The sequence below is a fragment of the Hyperolius riggenbachi genome, chromosome 3, assembly GCF_040937935.1.
Source record: "Hyperolius riggenbachi isolate aHypRig1 chromosome 3, aHypRig1.pri, whole genome shotgun sequence".
Lineage (NCBI taxonomy): Eukaryota > Metazoa > Chordata > Amphibia > Anura > Hyperoliidae > Hyperolius > Hyperolius riggenbachi.
The window spans coordinates 234,554,493-234,574,963 of record NC_090648.1 but is presented as its reverse complement, the minus strand read 5'-3'; the positions used below and the strand labels follow the sequence as shown (position 1 = coordinate 234,574,963).

Genomic DNA, 20,471 nt, shown 5'->3' with positions numbered 1-20,471 from the left:
TAATCAGGATGAGTATGTAGATGCAAATGTATAACTTTGGATTGTAAGGCCTAACAGGCACTAAACCATGAGTGACCCCTTCCCCCATGACACAGGCAAGGCAGATCTCTGCCCCCAGACCGACAACTTCTTCCCCCTCCTCCTTCCCTCACGTCCCCCAAAGCGTTCCAGCACAGACAGGCTGCAAAGACAACGTACATAATGTATGTTAAACAATCAGAACAGAAAGCCGTCCTCAGCGTGTCCCTCATAGCAGCAGCGGCTGCGGTAATGAGCCTGGCTGGCCCTGCATATCTCCTCCATGTGGGAAGCTTCAGGGGGCGGGGTGGTGAAGCTGACATCCACCAACCCAGCCAGCCTGGATCAAGACAGGATGCGCTCTGCATCTACACTCTGTTTAGTTCTACTTGCTTGCCTTGGGTCATGAGGCACCCTAGGCCATGGCCTCTGTGGCCTTGGCTGAAATCCAGCCATGGGTCTGCTGCTAAACTGTTTCCTACAGTAGATAGCAGCAGACCAACAGGCGAAAAGGCCAATGCTTTCCTGTGGGTTGCTAACACATTTTAACGTGTTAGGTTTTGTCTGTTGCGCTACTGCGATGGACGAATCCGACAAGTTGGGTTTGGAGGAGTTTTTGCAACAATGGATGTTGTCAGAAACTGCAATGGACTCCTGGATCAGTACAGAGTATCTGCATGACATAGAAACACAACTACAGCAAGGGTGAACCAAACATTAAAAAAGACAGCAACTGGAAATGTACTGTCCCCACACAGCCACAATCTTATCAGCAGCTGATCTCTCTCCATTAACCAAGTATAATATCTGTCCACCTCAGCTCCCAGTGAGTAAAGTGCTATTAGGTGTGGTGGTATGTGTCCACCTCAGCTCCCAGTGAGTAAAGTGCTATTAGGTGTGGTGGTATGTGTCCACCTGTCACACTCACCATAGTCGGCCGTCTCGGCGTCCCCGTGCGCGTCCTGCAGTGCGCACGCGCGGAGGTTCGCTGGGCTTCCTGTGTTCTCTCCCTGCTCGACGTTTGTTTGTGGCTGAATGCGCACGCGCGCAAAACATTGCGCGCGCGGTGCGCTGCGCATGCGCAAGAGTTTGCGCGCGCATGCGCAAAGGATTGCGCACGTCCTGCGCATGCGCAGGGCGTTAATTTTGGCGCCAATAATCACTATATAAGCAGCACTGCCCTTGACTGCAGTGCTGCTCGTTCTGATCAGCTTAGTGAGCCGTTCCGGTGAACCTTTGTTCCTGCTGTGCCTTTCTGATTGATCTCCTGTTGTGACCTCTGCCTGTGACCCCGACTTCCGCTGATTGCCGCCTGCCTCGACCCTTGGATCTGTCTTGTGTACTACTGCTGCCTGCCGCCTGCCCCGACCTTGGCTTGTGACCCCGACCTTGCTTGATTGCCGCCTGCCTCCGGACCTTCTGCTTCCCTCGGACTCCGCCTACTCCATATCTAGTGTCACCCGTTCTCCTGACCACTCGCTGAGACTATCCCAGTAGTGACCTGGTAGGGCACTAGGCAGCTAAGTTCCACATCCCCCTCCTGGGGGTGTGGTCCTGCACCCCCCTCAAGGGAGTGTGGGTGAAGACCCGTGGTCACCTAGACTCCACTACTGGGTAACGTCTCTTCCTTCGTGGGAGGGTCAACAGGGACTGAAGAGAAGTCCAAACAGTAACGAGCAGCCAAGATGGACACTAATGGAGCTCGTACCCCAGTGGAGATCCTATATGAGTTAGTGACACAACTCCGTGTCTCGGTGGATGAGGTCCAGAGAGGCTATCAAGAGATCCGTGATCAGCTCCGGGTGGCTATTCCCGTCTCTGAGGCCGCTCCTCCCTCTGTTCCTGCCGTTGCCTCTGCTCCCGTGGCTCCTCCCCCGGCTGGGGATAGAATAGTTCCCGTGGAAGGTGCTGCTTTTTTCCTCCTGAGCCAAGACTGCCACTACCTGAACGATTCTCGGGGGATCGTTCTAAGTTCCGATGGTTCCAGAGTGCCTGCCGTCTCCACTTCTCCTTGTTACCCCGGACGTATGCCAGTGAGGAGATTAAAGTCAGGGCAGTTATCTCTTTGCTTCAAGGGGAACCCCAGGCCTGGGCCCTTCGCCTAGTGGAGCAACAACATTCGGCCTTAGGGAACCTCAATACCTTCTTTGAGACCATGGCAGAGATCTATGACGACCCAGGGAGGGCGGCGTCTGCCGAGAGTGCTCTCCAATCTCTCAGGCAAGGAAGAAGACCGGTAGAGGACTATGTGATGGAGTTCCGCCGGTGGGAGGCAGATGTTACCTGGAATGATTCCGCCCTGAAGTTCCAGTTCCGTCAGGGGCTGTCTGATACTCTCAAGGATGAGCTGGCCAGGGTAGGAGTTCCTGACTCCTTGAAAGACTTGATCCATCTGTCCATTCAAATTGACAGACGGCTGAGAGAGAGACGTTCTGAGAGGTCCGGTTCTGTTAGACCAGCCTGGGGTGTACCTAGTCCCAGACCCATGCCTGCTCCAGTTCCATCTGTTCCTCAGGTTGAGGATGAATCTGAGCCTATGCAAATAGGCCTGGCTCGACCGGCCATTTCACCAGAGGAAAGACTGCGCAGAAGATCTTCCAACCTGTGTCTGTATTGCGGGGCCCCGGGTCACTTCCACATCAACTGCCCGGTCAGACCTTCGGGTGAGCCTGAGTTTGTGGTGTGTACTAGTGGCACTCTTTCTCCTCCGTTTACCTCATCTCACGTACCACTCACTCTCTTGTTACAGGGGCCGCAAGGAAGGACCGTTCCAATTAAAGCTATCGTGGACTCGGGAGCTTGCTCATGTTTTCTAGATCTTCAGTTGGCGCAACAACTTCGACTCCCCGTGCATCAAAAACGTCAACCCCTGGTCATCCAACTAGCAGATGGATCAGCCATCAGTTCGGGTCCCATCACCACTGAGACCCTACCGCTTCTAGTCACCATTCAAGGGGAGCATCAGGAATACTTGAGTTTCGACTTGATATCCTCTCCGCTGTTTCCCGTGATCCTGGGAATGCCTTGGTTGAAGACCCATAACCCCGCAGTTAATTGGGTTTCTCATGAGGTGGTTTTCCAGTCTGACTATTGCCTACGTTCCTGCTTCCCTCGAGCAGGAACCTTGTTCTGCCTGGACTCACCTAAGAAAGATATAATTCCGGTGGCCTATCACGATTTCTTGGACGTGTTTGACAAGGCTAAGGCAGATACTCTTCCTCCTCATCATCCATATGACTGCATCATTGATTTGCAACCTGGAGCTCCTATCCCGTTCGGGAGAACGTACCCTCTTTCTGAGCCCGAGACTTTGATCCTGAAAGAATATATTGAGGAAAACCTCAACAAGGGGTTTATTCGCCCGTCCACGTCTCCTGCCGGAGCTGGCATATTTTTTGTTAAAAAGAAGGATGGTTCCCTGCGACCCTGCATAGACTACCGGGAGCTGAATAAAATCACGGTCAAGAACCGCTACCCACTTCCCCTGATGCCTGATCTCTTTCTACGACTCGGTTCTGCTTGTATCTTCTCTAAATTGGATTTGCGAGGAGCCTACAATTTAGTTAGAATCCGAGAAGGAGACGAATGGAAGACTGCTTTCCGCTCCCGCTTTGGACATTTCGAGTACCTTGTAATGCCCTTCGGCCTGTGCAATGCTCCCGCCACTTTTCAGCACTTTGTCAATGACATCTTTAGAGACTACATTGATCACTTCTTGGTTGTGTACTTGGATGACATCCTTATCTTCTCCTCCTCTCAAGAGGAACACCGGATGCACGTGAAAAAGGTTCTGGCACGCCTTCGCACCCATGGGTTATACGCCAAGCCTGAGAAGTGTGAATTTGACAAGGTGAACATACAATTTCTGGGTCTGAAGATTTCCCCAGGAGGAGTGGAGATGGACCCCCAAAAGGTGTCAGCTATTCTGGAATGGCCAGTCCCAGTGGACCGCAAATCTGTACAACGTTTCATTGGCTTCGCCAACGTCTATAGAAAATTTATCAAGAACTTTTCACAGATTGTAGCCCCTATTACTCTCCTTACCAGTACAAGCAGGGCTTTCCACTGGACACCCGAGGCTCAGTCCGCCTTTGAGAAACTCAAGTCTTGTTTTACCTCGGCACCCATCCTGAAACATCCGGATCCTGCAAGAGCCTTTGTCCTGGAGGTGGATGCTTCCGAAGTTGCCATTGGGGCTATCCTTTCCCAGAGGTTCGGGCCAAAGGCCATCCTTTATCCAGTGGCCTTCTTTTCCAGGAAACTTAGTACAGCGGAAAGAAATTATGATGTAGCTGACCGCGAACTGTTGGCGATCAAAGCCGCTCTTGAGGAATGGCGCTACCTTCTGGAGGGTGCAGAACAACCAATTCTAATTCTTACAGATCATAAGAACTTGGAATACCTCCGAACTGCCAAGAGACTGAGGCCACGTCAGGCTCGGTGGTCCCTCTTCTTCTCGAGGTTCAATTTCCACTTAACCTATCGCTCTGGATCTAAGAATGTAAAACCCGATGCCTTATCTCGCATGTATCACCCAGAATCGGCTCCTGACCCTGTGCCTGAGAACATCCTGTCTCCACAACACTTCTTACTCCTGCAATCCAGTTTATTGGACTTCATTAAACAGACTTCCTCTTCTTCCAGCAGTAGACCTCCTGAACTCCCCATGAGAGATGGTCTATATTACTTTGATAACAAGATCTTTGTCCCCTCTGAAGCACGTTTACAAGTACTCCAGGCCTGTCATGACAGTAAACTGGCAGGACACTTTGGTGTCACCCGCACACAGGAACTTATTCGGAGGAATTTCTGGTGGCCTGAGTTAGCCAAAGACTGTTGCTCCTATGTTTCCTCCTGCGAAGTTTGTGCACGGTCCAAGAACCCTCGTTCTAAACCTTGGGGACTGTTAAATCCTCTACCTGTGCCAACTCAACCATGGAGCAATATCGCAATGGACTTTGTGGTCGATCTACCTCCCTCTGAGGGGTTTACCACTATCCTAGTTGTGGTAGACAGGTTCTCCAAGATGGCTCACTTCTTACCTTTTAAACAAGTCCCATCTGCTGCTGAGACCGCTCAAGTATTCGTCCGAGAAATCGTTTCGTTCGGCTCCATGGGTTGCCGTCCGACATCGTTTCAGATCGTGGAACACAGTTTACTTCTCGTTTTTTGCAGGAACTCTGTAAGAAGTTGGGAATCAAGCTTTCACTATCATCTGGATATCACCCGCAGTCTAACGGCCAAACCGAAAGAACAAACCAGACCCTGGAGCAGTATATCAGATGCTTCACTGCCGCTGCCCAAGATGACTGGTATTCTCTGTTGGCCACAGCCGAGTTTGCTTTCAACAATTCCGTCCATTCTTCCACCCATCAATCTCCTTTTTTCATCAACTATGGCCTTCACCCCGCATTTCTGCCCGACTTAGATGCCTCCTCAGCATGTCCCGGGGTGCACGAAAGGATCTCGGCCATTAAGGAGAACTTTAATACCGTGCACCGGGTTCTGGTGCAAACACAAGAAAGAGGGAAGAGGTCTGCAGACAGACTCAGGAGAGAGGCCCCGTTGTTATCCCCAGGAGACCTTGTCTGGTTGTCCACAACCAATCTCAAGCTTCGTTGCTCTTCAAAGAAACTCGCACCCAGGTTTATTGGACCCTTCCCTGTGTTGCAGCAAATTAACCCTGTGGCGTACAAACTATCCCTCCCTTCCTCTCTTCGAGTGCACCCTGTCTTCCACATCTCTTGTCTAAAGAAGGTGGTGGAGAATGTGTTCCCAGGCCGCACCTCTAATCACCCTCAGCCAGTCATTGTAGAAGGCTCTGAAGAGTTTGAGGTGGAGAGAATTCTTGACAGCAGAAGAGTGAGAAACTCCCTTCAATACCTGATTAAGTGGAAGGGTTTTGGGGTTGAAGATAATTCCTGGGAGCCTGCTGGTAATGTTCATGCGCCCCTACTGATTAGACGCTTTCACCAGAGGTATCCTGAAAAACCAGGGCCTAAGGGCACCCGGAGGTTGCCCATAGGGAGGGGGCAATGTCACACTCACCATAGTCGGCCGTCTCGGCGTCCCCGTGCGCGTCCTGCAGTGCGCACGCGCGGGGGTTCGCTGGGCTTCCTGTGTTCTCTCCCTGCTCGACGTTTGTTTGTGGCTGAATGTGCACGCGCGCAAAACATTGCGCGCGCGGTGCGCTGCGCATGCGCACACCCGCGCGTGCATGCGCATGCGCAAGAGTTTGCCCGTGCATGCGCAAAGGATTGCGCACGTCCTGCGCATGCGCAGGGCGTTAATTTTGGCGCCAATAATCACTATATAAGCAGCACTGCCCTTGACTGCAGTGCTGCTCGTTCTGATCAGCTTAGTGAGCCGTTCCGGTGAACCTTTGTTCCTGCTGTGCCTTTCTGATTGATCTCCTGTTGTGACCTCTGCCTGTGACCCCGACTTCCGCTGATTGCCGCCTGCCTCGACCCTTGGATCTGTCTTGTGTACTACTGCTGCCTGCCGCCTGCCCCGACCTTGGCTTGTGACCCCGACCTTGCTTGATTGCCGCCTGCCTCCGGACCTTCTGCTTCCCTCGGACTCCGCCTACTCCATATCTAGTGTCACCCGTTCTCCTGACCACTCGCTGAGACTATCCCAGTAGTGACCTGGTAGGGCACTAGGCAGCTAAGTTCCACATCCCCCTCCTGGGGGTGTGGTCCTGCACCCCCCTCAAGGGAGTGTGGGTGAAGACCCGTGGTCACCTAGACTCCACTACTGGGTAACGTCTCTTCCTTCGTGGGAGGGTCAACAGGGACTGAAGAGAAGTCCTAACACCACCATAGCTCCCAGTGTGTAAAGTGCTATTAGGTGTGGTGGTATGTGTCCACCTCAGCTCCCAGTGTGTAAAGTGCTATTAGGTGTGGTGGTATGTGTCCACCTCAGCTCCCAGTGAGTAAAGTGTTATTAGGTGTGGTGGTATGTGTCCACCTCAGCTCCCAGTGTGTAAAGTGCTATTAGGTGTGGTGGTATGTGTCCACCTCAGCTCCCAGTGAGTAAAGTGTTATTAGGTGTGGTGGTATGTGTCCACACCTCAGCTCCCAGTGTGTAAAGTGCTATTAGGTGTGGTGATATGTGTCCACCATAGCTCCCAGTGTGTAAAGTGCTATTAGGTGTGGTGGTATGTGTCCACCTCACCTCCCAGTGTGTAAAGTGCTATTAGGTGTGGTGGTATGTGTCCACCTCAGCTCCCAGTGAGTAAAGTGTTATTAGGTGTGGTGGTATGTGTCCACCTCAGCTCCCAGTGAGTAAAGTGCTATTAGGTGTGGTGGTATGTGTCCACCTCAGCTCCCAGTGAGTAAAGTGCTATTAGCCATTGTTGTGTAAAATAGCAGCAGTCAGATGCAGAGTGAAAAGAACAACTTCTGTACTATTAGATTAATCTGGTACCAGTAACCACAGTAAAATAAAATGGAAAAAGAGTTAAAATTTTACAGAATATTTGTGAACTTCTTTGACAGAGACATATTTCACTTTTACCATTTTGAACTTATAAGAAGGATATTGTATCCAGGGGAGGTATTTTCTCTGCTGAGTACCGTGTCCAGGGAGTATGTAGCCACTTACACAAAAGGGCAGTTATAGTCTTTAGTCATTTGGTCTGTTCTAGTTCACAGAGCATTGGGGGGCAGGGGAGATGTTGCTACTGTGATACATACATCTTTTGTTGTTCACAATAGTTTATTGTGTCAGGTCTGATGCAGGGCTTGCTAATTTAAATATCCTTGACTGAGTACAATATATAACCTGACTTCTTTTCAAACAGGCTATCTGAAGCTGTGGCAGCTGAATAAACCAGACCTCTCCTCCTATGATGCCATATTTGTTGATGAAGCACAAGACTGCACACCTTGTAAGATGTTTTCCTTGTTTAGATTATCATTTTAGATACATCAAGGCTAGCCTTCAATAACTATTTATGGCTGGGCTGTCCAACTCCGGTCCTTGAGGGCCGTATTTATGCCAGTGCTTAGGATGGACTGAGAAATTTGAGGTGTGCCAAAAATGTGTGAGGAGCTCGGCAATCGATGACTGGAATTGAACAGCACTGATTTACGGTATGACAGTGCTCAGTCCATACATTCCACCTCCGCAGCAAAGCTCAGAAATCTCTCAAACTCCTTATTGTGTAAAATATATTTTCCACGCAAGAAGCGTATTTTTTTTTTCACCTACAGCAGCAGTTTTAGTTTTCTGTCTGAAGCGAAACCTAAAAAGACACCCCTCCCCCAAGCAGCAAAAAATAAATGAATTAGTAGAAGAAATAGATATAGTAACAGAAATTAACATAAGAACCTATCGCTAATAAACATAGCCATATGCAGGCTAAACAGACTGAGAACACTCTGATCTTCTTCATGATCCGTGCTTTCTATTTATTACTCATTATGGATTATCAATAGATGCACCACACTGCACATTCTATTTGGAAATCTATTTGCAACAGACAGAACATTCTTCTATGCAATCTTTTGTACTTTTTGACGCAATATCCTTGTAGTCCCCCTAAGGTTGACATATTATATCTCAGCGGGTGCTTTTTCTTTGGTCCAGAGTGAGCTAATTCATTTTGGAAGATGATAAACACATTTTTTGTTCATTTTTTAGCAGGGGAAATCATGTATACACAATTTTGGAGTATTCCTTCTAAATATGTGTATTTTAGGAGGTGCATGAGATAATCTTGCCTATTTCAAGGGATACTTATCAAGCACTGGCATTCATAAGGTGCATACAAAAATAATGTAGAGGAACATTACCCTACAACCCCCTCAAAGGCTACCATATCTCCTCTCCACAACTGCTGCCATAGGTGGATGAAGTCAAGTGTTTGGAACAGCCAGTGAAATATTTAATTACCCACTGCACTTTTGCTCTCTCTGGCTGCTAGGTGACATTATGCAGTAAGTATATGACTCCATCCATTTCAAAGGAGAGATTGTCTCTCTACTAGAGAGAGGCAGTATCTAAACAATGAGCACACTGGCAAGTGGAGATTGGTGGGAATAGGTATTCATCTTTTACATTTTCTAAAGAATTAGGGTGCATACAAGAACATGTAGAACATTTCAGCATTGCCGTTACTGTTAGGCGTATGCTAGGTACACACCGTGTTGATGGGCGGAGCCAGTGCGTCATGGTGATCACCTCCCTACTCCATCGCTACTGTGAGACCGCTATTGGGACTGCGTCCCACGTGGTTGCCTAACTGAGAGCAGTCACTGGCCTGGAGATATCACCCCGCAGTGTGTACATAGCCTTGAGCGTGGCTGCTGTACTTAGGTGGACCGGTGGGTACCCACGTGAAGACAAGCACAACGGAGGTGGTGAAATTATTGCATTGGAATGTACTGTATCCCACTTGAATGACCTGGTGTGGCTACACGTGTTGTATCATCATTATCGCTGCTGCGCAGGTGGACTCTATGCCCCCTAAAGGGAGCTTACAGATCAATCACTCGGGATTTACTGCTCATATGGCTATAAGTGTGACTGTTTGGGCCCATGTGTTGGTATGAGAAGTGTTGGAGGGTGTTGTGCCAGCTTAGCTAGCTAAAGTCTTGAGCATTTAATGAGGTGCTGTTGCTCCAGCAGATTTTTAAAGGGAACCAGAGATGAACGTTTCACACAAAATAAACATATCAGTTGATAGCTTGTAAAGAATAAATGCTCTACCTGATAATTTTGCCGCTCTGGTGTGCCTTTTTTAGTGTTTTTTATCCATTATTGCTCCAGGAAAAATCAAATATGGCCGCCGGCTCATATTCCTTCTGCTTCCGGATTATAAATTGTTCTGGATGTGCTGTCTAGGCTATATGAGACTAGGCTGCTATCTAGGCTAAATGCAGCCTTTCATCTATGTGCTTTCATTTTGGTATGATATCTGCCTGTAGGAAGTGTCTCTCATAGGAATGAAACTGCAGTTTCAGTATCTACAGTATGCAGACAGAGTGCACACAGAGCACACAGGGATCATATTACAGCCACAGAGCTTCTCTCTCAGGAGCAGCCCCTCCCAGTCATCACAGCTCTCAGTATGCAAAGCAGAAGATCTAAGCCAGGAGGGGGAAGGCTTGTGCTTGAAAAAACTCCACAGAAGAGTGACTCAGCTATATTGATTCCAGGTCAAACCTCGACTGAATAGTCGGTGGATTCTTATCACAGCTGCTAATAGACTAATTAAGCAGATAACAATGAAACTAAAAGCAGGGTAGGTGTTTACTGTCATGTTCCCACTGATAAATGTAATAAAATACATGAGGGTGCTTCATCTCTGGTTCTCTTTAAACTGGCTTTAAAAACGCTGATTTTTGCATGCAATCAAGCAGTGTGTAAATAGTCTACAATGTTTTCAATAAATGTGTTGATTATCTGGTATACTTATCAGGGACCCGTGCCATTCTTTAATATTCTTCTACACACCATGCAATTACCTGTCAGATTGATGGGTCAAATTAATTTCCAGCATGTCTTATCTGCTTAAAGTTGATCACAGAATCAATTTTAAGATCACTATTGTGCAAACTTTCTGAAAGGGTAGTCTGCTGCAGCATAATGAAATGTAGAATGGGTGCAAAATCAATCATGCCATCTAATGAAATGATTTATTATTAAAAAGAGCTGAAAATACCAGTATCCTTTAACATGTCCAAAAACATTTTTCTACCATCACTATTTGTTTGGTTACAGCTATTATGGCAATTGTCTTGTCCCAAACATGTGGCAAGATATTTGTGGGAGATCCTCACCAACAAATTTATACCTTCCGTGGAGCAGTGAATGCCCTGTGTGAAGTGCCACACACGCATATCTTCTACCTTACTCAGGTAAGTACAACCTATCATGGTATTTATTGAAACATATCTGTTTAGCAACCCTCAGAATTGTCTCTTCCAGGAGCAGACATTCTGGATGTCTATTTAGTAACCTTTACAGACTTTTCTATTTTGATTTTATAGTTTCTGCATTGGGATGAAAGCAAGGCACCTTTCCTTTCTACAGTTCATATTTAAATGGAGTTTGTCATAGAAACATGACACAGTCTGACAATGGCTGATTTTTCTCTCACACGTTTAGCAGAAATCTACCTTTCAGCTCTACATGGAAATTCTTAAAATGGTCTTGAATTTTCAGAATTTGCCAAAGTCATCTCTATTAATATTGCTAAACACGGGCGGAGGATATGCATGGTAGTTTGGGTGATGTTCTGAGGGGGCCGCTAGAAAGGGGGCTTAATGGCATAGCACCATCTCAGTGTTGCTCATCTACAGGCTGACTAGAGAAGACATCCTGTCCAGTGAATATGGAAATGCAAATCGAGGCATTATTTTGCTCCTAGAAGTAGATAGTGATTTGATGAGAGTCAGAAGCATTTGCAGAGACCCTGGCATTTTTCTTATAACAGCACTGTTTACCATATGACATTTATTTCTGTTCTTGTGTTGTAGAGTTTTCGATTTGGAGCTGAAATAGCTTATATTGGAGATACCATACTTGATGTTTGTAAGAAGATACGGAATAAGACCTTAGTTGGTGGTAAGCAGGCAGGTAAGGTTTGAGTGCTCATCTGCCTATTGTTATCTGCATTGAAAACATGCATGTCTTATGCATTTGTGGTATTTTCCTATAAACCCTTGAATAGTTGTTATATTTTTCCTTATACTTCTAAACGTAGCTAGATAACCCCTTGAGCCATACATTAAGCTCCAAGTATAGGTTAGTGCCTGAATTTGTTCCCAGCCGTGTGGCTTAAAAAAGTAGCTGGATTGGAACTGGAAATGGTGGTAGGAAAGTTTAGGTAGGGAAAATTAAATGTGCACTATTTTTATTAGAATAAAAAATTCCTGCAGATAATTAAACAGAGCCCCCCTATCTAGCTAGCTGTACCCCCAAAAGTAATAGGATATGTAGACAGATGTCCATGTGCCCACCAACAGTAATAGGTTTTGCCCCCCTTACAGTGAAGAACATAATAAGTATTTGAACACACTGCAATTTTGCAAGCTCTCCCACTTAGAAATCATGTAGGAGTCTGAAATTCACATTGTAGGTGCATTCCCATAGTGAGAGACAGCATTTAAAAAAAAAATCATGAAATCACATTGTATGATTTTTAAAGACTTTATTTGTATTGCACTGCTGCACATAAGTATTTGAACACCTGGCAATCATTTCTAGCTCTCACAGACCTGTTACTCTGACTTTAAAAATGTCCACCTCTACTCCACTCATTAATCTAAATTGTCTGAGCTCTTTAAATACACCTGTTTACCCCACAGTCAGTCAGACTCCAAATACTACCATGGGCAAAGCTACGTACACACATGCGACAACGATCGTTCGTTGTCAACGACGAACGAACTTTTAATTGATGAAAGAACGACCTAAGTAAAGTTAGTTTTAAAAGGTGTGTAACGATCTGATCGTTAGAACGAACGTTACATCACGTAAAAGCAACTATTGCGCCTGCGCATAAAAATGAAACGTTCCATGGAGAAATAGTGAAATGCGCATGTCAAGCCTAGTACGAACGACCGTTTCCAACGATGTACTACTTTTGCAAACGATCGTCGTTGGAAAAAATCTGCCAATCTAGATTGTTCGTTTTTAACGATCTAGCTCGTCCGTCGTTAGACTTAATGGTCGTTGGCTGCTTTTTTTTAAACGATCGTCGTTTGAAACGATCGGGGAACAATTGTTTCAAACGACTATAGTCGCATTTGTGTACGCACCTCAAGACCAAAGAGCTATCAAAAGACACCAAAGACAAAATTGTGAACCTCTACAAGGTTGGAAAGGGCTACGGGGCAATTGCCAAGCAGCTTGGTGAAAATAGATCAACTGTTGGAGCAATTGTTAGAAAATAGAAGAGGCTAAAGACGACTGTCAGTCTCCCTCAGACTGGGTCTCTATGTAAGATCTCACCCCGTGTGGTATCACTGATGATAAGAAAGGTGAGGAATCAGCCCAGAACTAGAAGGGAGGTGCTGGTCAAAGACATGAAGTGAGCTGGGAACACAGTTTCAAAGGTCACTGCAGAATACTACGCCATTATGGTTACAAATCATACATTGCATGGAAGGTTCCCCTGCTCAAGTCATCACATGTTCAGGTCCATCTGAAGTTTGCCAGATACCATTGGGATGATCCAGAGGAGGCACGGGAGAAAGTCATGTGGTCAGACACCAAAGTAGAACTTTTTGGTCTAAATTTCACTCGCCGTGTTTGGAGGAAAAAGAAGGATGCGTTGAATCCCAAGAACACCATCCCTACTGTGAAGCATGGGGGTGATATCATGCTTTGGGGGTGCTTTTCTGCAAAGGGGACAAAATGACTGCACTGTATTAAGGAGAGGATGATGGTTGCCATGTATTGTGAGATTTTGAGTAACAACCTCCTTCCCTCAGTCAAAGCATTGAAGATGGGTTGTGGCTAGGTCTTCCAACATGACAATGACCCGAAGCACACAGCCAGGATAACGAAGGAGTGGCTCCATAAGAAGCAGATCATGGTTCTGGAGTGGCCTAGCCAGTCTCCAGACCTAAATCCAATAGAAAATCTTTGGAGGTAGCTAAAACTCCGTGTTGCTCAGTGACAGCCCCTAAAGCTGACAGATCTAAAGTTGTATGTGGAGGAGTGCGCCAAAATAGCTGTTGCAGTGTGTGCAAACTGGGTCAAGAACTACTGGAAACTTTTGACCTCTGCAATTGGTACAGAAAGGCTTCTGTACCAAATATTAACACTGATTTTCTCAGGTGTTCAAATACTTATGTACAGCAGTACAATACAAATACAGTCTTTAAAAATCATACAATGTGATTTCCTGAAATTTTTGTCTCTAACAGTGGGAATGCACCTACAATGTGCATTTCAGACCCCTCCATTAATTCTAAGTGGGAGAACTTGCAAAATAGCAGGGTGTTCAAATTCTTCCTTGTTGTACGTTGCCAGAGCTGCCCTCGGTATTTGGTAGCCCCCACCTCCAAAGTTGTCCCCCACTATAGATAGCCAAGGGTACAGACAAAATCTATCGAGCTTGAATCAAACTGCAATTGCTGTACTGCTGTATGCAAGGCAAAGCTATGAGCCATCGATCCCGCATCGCTCCTGGCCTGCCCCATCCCATAGAAATTTTCCAACATGTCTGATCGATAAACAGCACAAAATCAATTGAGTAGATTTGTTTTAGCAATAGATTACTGGCAGATTAAATCGGAGTGATCAAAATTGATGTGTGTGTGTGTGTGGCCAGCTTTAGATATTTTCTGCCTAACTCGAGTGATAAAATGAAGGCTTATTTAATTCAGCAATGACCAGAACCATCTGTGTTCATCACAAACAGAACTCAAAGGCATTTGAGCAGGGCACATTGGGGTTAATTCACTAAAGTAATTAGCACAAGTGACCCCCTGTTACTCGAGCTGTTACACCAGCACGCCTTCTTTTTAAGTCCCTGCACGCTATGCACCCTAGTGGCAGCGTAGCGTGCGTAATTGAGCTCAATCGGAGGAGCGTTCTCTCAGTGCATGCTATGCTGCGGTAGTGCCTTAGTAACTTATGCGCGCTCCTTGCCAATAATGGGCACTCCACTTGTGCCGCCCTGAGCCCCTTCGGATCCAGTGGCATTAAAGGAATTCTTCCCTGCACTTTGATTGGCCCAATAGGCTGCCTGTCACTTGACAGGGTCAATAAATCGCTTTCTCACTGAACATAAATGTACTGCCAAATGCTCTGACTAAATTAGCCAGGCTGAATGCCCACTTATATGCCTCTGGAGAGATCACTGCAGATAATTGTTTTCATTGACTACATTTACTTTTTTAACTGGGTCAATATTTATTTGTGAATTAGGAGATTTATTTTTTTGTTGTCACTGTTGCAACTGGGCATAAACCTGCATCTAATAAATAAAGTTGAAATTCCCATTTCTCTTTTATCACAGTTCCCCTTTATATGTATTAGTGGCTCCTGTGTGTTACAACAACTTGCAATAAGTGTTTTTTTTTTACATTGCATTACTCAAAACGCTGACCGTTGTTCCAAATCTACAAGTTGCACTGTGTTTGCTATGTTTTTACAGGAACTGTGCGTGAGCCCTCCCAATCAAATGTTGCCATTTTATGCAGAAGTAATAGCAGTGTATTTGATCACGCTGTCCGTGTTACTGAAGGGGAGTCTCCTTCAAGGATTCATATCATAGGGGTATGTTTTATGATCTGCTTTTTTCATGATGGTTTCCTAACTTATTTCCTTGGTTGCATGCTATGCTGTAAAAAAGAATTTCATCCAAAGCCTTATGATGGCAAGGGTGGCCATGAGAATTTGTGTGCTTCTTATACATACCCTGGTTGCAGAGTTGGCTACAAATCTTTTATTGAAGTTGGCAAATTTAGGCACTCACTGCCATGTGAGGGTTCTGTAGTATTCAGCGCGTACGTTAAAAAGGGGCGCTGGGAAAAAAGGGCGCCGGGTTTTTAACGATAAGCATGGATAACGTTTAAAAATGTATTGTACTGTATTTCGTTTAAAATTAATGTTTTATAAAGTTATAAATCATTAAATAATGTGCATTAAATCGGCAATTGTAAAAACGTTAATCTTTCGTTTAAATAGTGAAACGTATAATAACGTTTAAAAAAAAATTACTAAGTAACCCTCCCTGTACCTACCCCTAACCCCTAGACCCCCCTGTTGATGCCTAAACCTAAGACCCCCCCTGTTGGTGCCTAAGTAACCCTCCCTGTACCTACCCCTAACCCCTAGACCCCCCTGTTAGTGCCTAAACCTAAGACCCCCCTGTTAGTGCCTAAACCTAAGACCCCCCTGTTGGTGCCTAAACCTAAGACCCCCCTGTTGGTGCCTAAACCTAAGACCCCCCTGTTGGTGCCTAAACCTAAGACCCCCCTGTTGGTGCCTAAACCTAAGACCCCCTGTTGGTGTCTAAACCTAAGACCCCCCTGTTGGTGCCTAAACCTAAGACCCCCCTGTTGGTGCCTAAACCTAAGACCCCCTGTTGGTGCCTAAACCTAAGACCCCCCTGTTGGTGCCTAAACCTAAGACCCCCCTGTTGGTGCCTAAACCTAAGACCCCCCTGTTGGTTTTTTCGTTTAAAAATAATGTAAAAAAAAAAATGTACTGTTTTTCGTTTAAAAATAATGTTTTAAAAAAAATATTGTACTGTTTTTCGTTTAAAAATAAAATTTAAAAATGTATAAATCATTAAATAATGTGTAATCATGAGAAACAGTAATAAAACATTAAGTCTCCGGGCGCCGCTTTTAAAACGTTATTTTTCTCCGGCGCCCTTTTTTCCTATCGGGCGCCCATTAAACGATATTTATTATAGGAGTGAATGGCGGCGCCCGATTTGTCCACTAGCCTCAGGCGCCCGAATTTACTGTTACCGTATTCAGCATTGTACCAATGTGGCTGACTACACAAAGTCAGATTTCACAAAACTCAGAAATGCACTGGGAGTGGTGAAAAAGCCCTAGAAATGGATTTCTAGAAGAGGTAAGTATAAGTGGCATGCTGACACTCGCTTCCACTTTTGCCATCACACGTTCAAAGTAGGACTCAGAGAAAATTGTATAATAGATAATCCGTGAGAATAAATTGAAACTTAACTTTTATTTTAATTACGTTTATAAAACATGACTGACATGCTATAAAACCTTGCTTGCCGCATATTGCGGCCATTATGGAAGCCACAATTTTTTGGCAAAGGCCGCGAATTTGGGCTGCCGTGCGTCCAGATTTCCATCCTTTGCTGCAAATCATGGCTTTTATAATAGGTGCTTATGGCGGCGCTGTTTTTTTCCCATAAGGGCTCCTGCGCCCTTTACCAGTTTCGGGGAATAAGGGTTATGAAAGTATGATTTATAGTTATGTCTGGGGTTAGACTTTAAAATAATTTTTTCTGGCTGTAGCTAAAATAAAAAAAGAGCATACTTAGATTCTCTGTAATAGGCCTTCCAATGGAAGCATCAAATAAAATGACATAGGTTATGTTGGAAACATTTCTGTAATATAAGAAAGGTTTAACTTTTTTTTTTTTATTTCAGGGGCCAGAAAATTTTGGGCTTAACAAAATCTTGGATATATGGACATTGCTTCAACCTCAATCAGAAAGACAAAGACGTAAGATATTTGGGTTTTTTTTTTCTGTTGCAGTTTAATTACAGTTTTTTTTACTTATACAATATTTGTTGATCTGTTGTGCCACATGGGTGTGACATCAACAACCAAAAACCTTCCATACTATACTTCCTATACTATAACTATAGTTCTAATCAACTGATGAAACTGCATATAGTTATTCTGAACACTAGACTGGATCCTCTGGTATAAAAATTATTTTTAAAGGTCCTATTTTCTTTTCTCTAGTAGGGTACCGTTTTAAAGATCGATTTATAGCATCGTGGGAAAAAAGAGGATTTTCAGCTTTGAAGAAATATGCAGTAAGTGCTGAAGATGTAGAACTGGAAGGCAAAATTTCTATAGTGGAGAAATACAGTTTCCGCATACCTCAGTTGCTGAAGAGAATACAAGATTGTAACACACCTTTCACAAGTTCTGCAGGTTTGATCAATCAACACTTCTCTATTCCGTTTTTATTAGGGCCCGTTCACACTGCACGCGTTTCCAGCCGTGTTTTGGAAACGCGTGCAGGTGGCCAAAACGCACGACATCAGGCATTGCATAGAGTGCAATGTCTGATGTTCACACTGCATGCGTTCCGGACCTGTGCGGTCCAGGAACGCATGCTGCACGCAGATTTTGCAAAAACGCGTGGCTGTCCCATTCACTTTTCAGTGATGGGATCAGCCACGCAACGCACACAAACGCGGATGGCCATGCGTTCGTACGCGTTGCGGTCCGCACGCGTTCCGCACGCATGGCCATCTGCATTTCTGATCTAAACGGGCCCTAAGTGCTTTTATTACTGTTTATTCACCACACTTTTTTTTATTCTGACGTATAAAAGCAAAGTTAAATGTGCATAGTGAGCTCCATACCAGTTTAGAGGGATGTATTTGCATTGTTATGTGTATACCTGAAAGAAAAGAGGATTTGCTTTCATCCTATAATTGGCTGAACACTAAACACTATAGTAATCATTGTGAAGGGCAATTGGAATTGGCCTGTTAGTTAGACTTAGTTCAAGTCTAAGGCAGTGCAATGTTCTGGTTTAGGTTGAAGGAGTCTAGATCATGTGTTTCTCTCTCTTTGGAGCAGGAGTGATTGTTCATTCAGTTACTTCATGCAGGTAAAGCAACTAACCCCAGTCATGACACAAAAGAGAAAACGTTTGTGATTAGGATGATTAGCTTTGTATTAGGAGTCCTTAGGTATAACACTGGAGTCAGTGCAGTGATCAGGAATATGACTATTGGTTATGATGTATAGTTTTTACCAGACACAGAAGATTAGCTGCATGCTTGTTTAAGTTGTTATTCAGGCACTACTGCGGCCATATAGATCAGCAGGGCTGCCAGGCAACTGGTATTGTTTAAAAGGAAATAAATCTGGCAGCCTCCATATTCATCTCACTTCAGTTGTCCTTTAAATTGTACAATAACAAGTACACAAAATATGATCTTTTCAAGGTTTTTGTTTGCCTGAAATAATTCTATATAAAATAGGATCTGTGTTACTTGCAGGTAACGTCTGTGACTTTGTTTACCTATTGACAGCTTCTATGCCTAATTTTGTGTGTTTTTTTTCCCCCTTTTAATGTATTTTTCAGATTATATTTTGGGAACCGTTCATAAAGCAAAAGGCATGGAGTTTGACACTGTAGAGATTACTGATGATTTTGTTAAAGTCCACTTTCCAAGACATACACTGGAAAGAATACAGCTTCCGCTGAGTAAGTGAAATGTACAGAGACATACAGTACTTCTATGTACACATTGACTGTTTGAAAGGTTTTTGGTGCAATGTAGTTAGACATTGTCTAGTGCAGCCTGTCTTGTCTTTTTACCTTTGTCAAGAAGTAAATTAACAGCAGAGCTGGTTTTGACTTAACATGTACCGGAGCTGTTCTAAATAAAACATTTTATACATACCTGGGGCTTCCTCCAGCCTCATACGCATGGATGGCTCCCATGTCATCATCCTCAGTCTTCTCGCAGCTCTGATACCGGGTTCTCGCACTTCCCATCAGTCGGAGCCAGTCTGACGTAAGTGAAGTGTGCTGTTTGCGTATCTCTCCAGCAGCCGCTGGAGAGATACGTAGAGGGCGCACTTCTCCTACGTAGACTGGCCCGACTGATGGGAAGTGCGAGAACCCGGTATCAGAGCTGCGAGAAGACTGAGGATGACGACATGGGAGCCATCAGTGCGTTTGAGGCTGGAGGAAGCCCCAGGTATGCATAAAACGTTTTATTTAGAACAGCTCTGGTTTCCTTTAATGGGGTACTGGACAAATATGAACTTGTGTTCTTTTAATACTTTATTGACAGCAAGATGCCTTTCCAGAAGAGAATACAAGGACCTATTGTAGTTTCCATCATATCTTCAATGTTTATCTGTGCATTAAAAAACAAAATTAAATTTAACATACAACTCTGAATGCTGCCTTAAGGTCCATACCCACAGCAAGATTTCATCTGCCAAAATGACTGATGAACGATGCATCCGACATCCTGTAGCTATCTTTCACAGAAGATTCAGTACACAACAGTTACAGACGGCTAATTATGACGATGCTCCTGCATTTTGAAAGTCAGTCATGATGGATAAACTCGTTCAATGACCCCCATGTGTATGGATCTTTAAACAATGTTTAAAGATCCGCTAAAGTCTATGGAACATCCCCCTGCATCCTTCTTCATTTAACAATCCTATTGTTGGTAATCTTCTTTCAGTCATTTGCTGTTGTCCACATCTCATCAGTAAAGATCTTTAGCATAAAGATTGTGGAAACTTCATTCATCTACAGTTTCCAGCGACTCAGTCTTGCAGTGGGTACTTAGGCTGAGGACATACTTCAAATGACCATACACATTTACCATAATGTATGACAGCACATGCACACTCGTGTCTATCCTTTTTTTTTGCGCAGCCCTTTCAATAACATTGGACAGAGTAACACAAAAAAGAAAAATACATATAGCATAAGACAAAAATAACCATACTTATGCTGAAAATTTTAGTTGACAACAAATTCTGTTAAATAATCCTGGTAGTAATCCAGTCTTACATTTTTAAAGAAAACCTGAACTGAAAATTAAAAGTCAAAATAAACATACACGGGTCATACTTAGCTCCTGTGTAGTCTACTCATCAATCTCTTTCTTCTCTACCGTGTCCTGTTTGTCCACTGTGATCCATGGAATTCTTCATCCTCCATTTTGAAAATGGACATTACCCATAACAGCTTCCTGGTCAGCAAACTGTTAAACTGTAAC

General features: G+C 44.7%; 1 protein-coding gene across 1 annotated transcript in view; it reads left to right on the top strand.

Annotated features, from left to right (window-relative positions):
• FBH1 (F-box DNA helicase 1) overlaps positions 1-20,471 on the top strand; it is a 71,339-nt gene that overhangs the window by 41,572 nt on the left and 9,296 nt on the right. Inside the window, exons 12-18 of the mRNA XM_068275973.1 lie at positions 7,823-7,909; positions 10,747-10,883; positions 11,505-11,604; positions 15,137-15,258; positions 17,121-17,196; positions 17,443-17,637; positions 18,806-18,928. Of these exons, the coding sequence (XP_068132074.1) occupies positions 7,823-7,909; positions 10,747-10,883; positions 11,505-11,604; positions 15,137-15,258; positions 17,121-17,196; positions 17,443-17,637; positions 18,806-18,928 (840 nt within the window). The remainder of the gene's footprint in view (positions 1-7,822; positions 7,910-10,746; positions 10,884-11,504; positions 11,605-15,136; positions 15,259-17,120; positions 17,197-17,442; positions 17,638-18,805; positions 18,929-20,471) is intronic.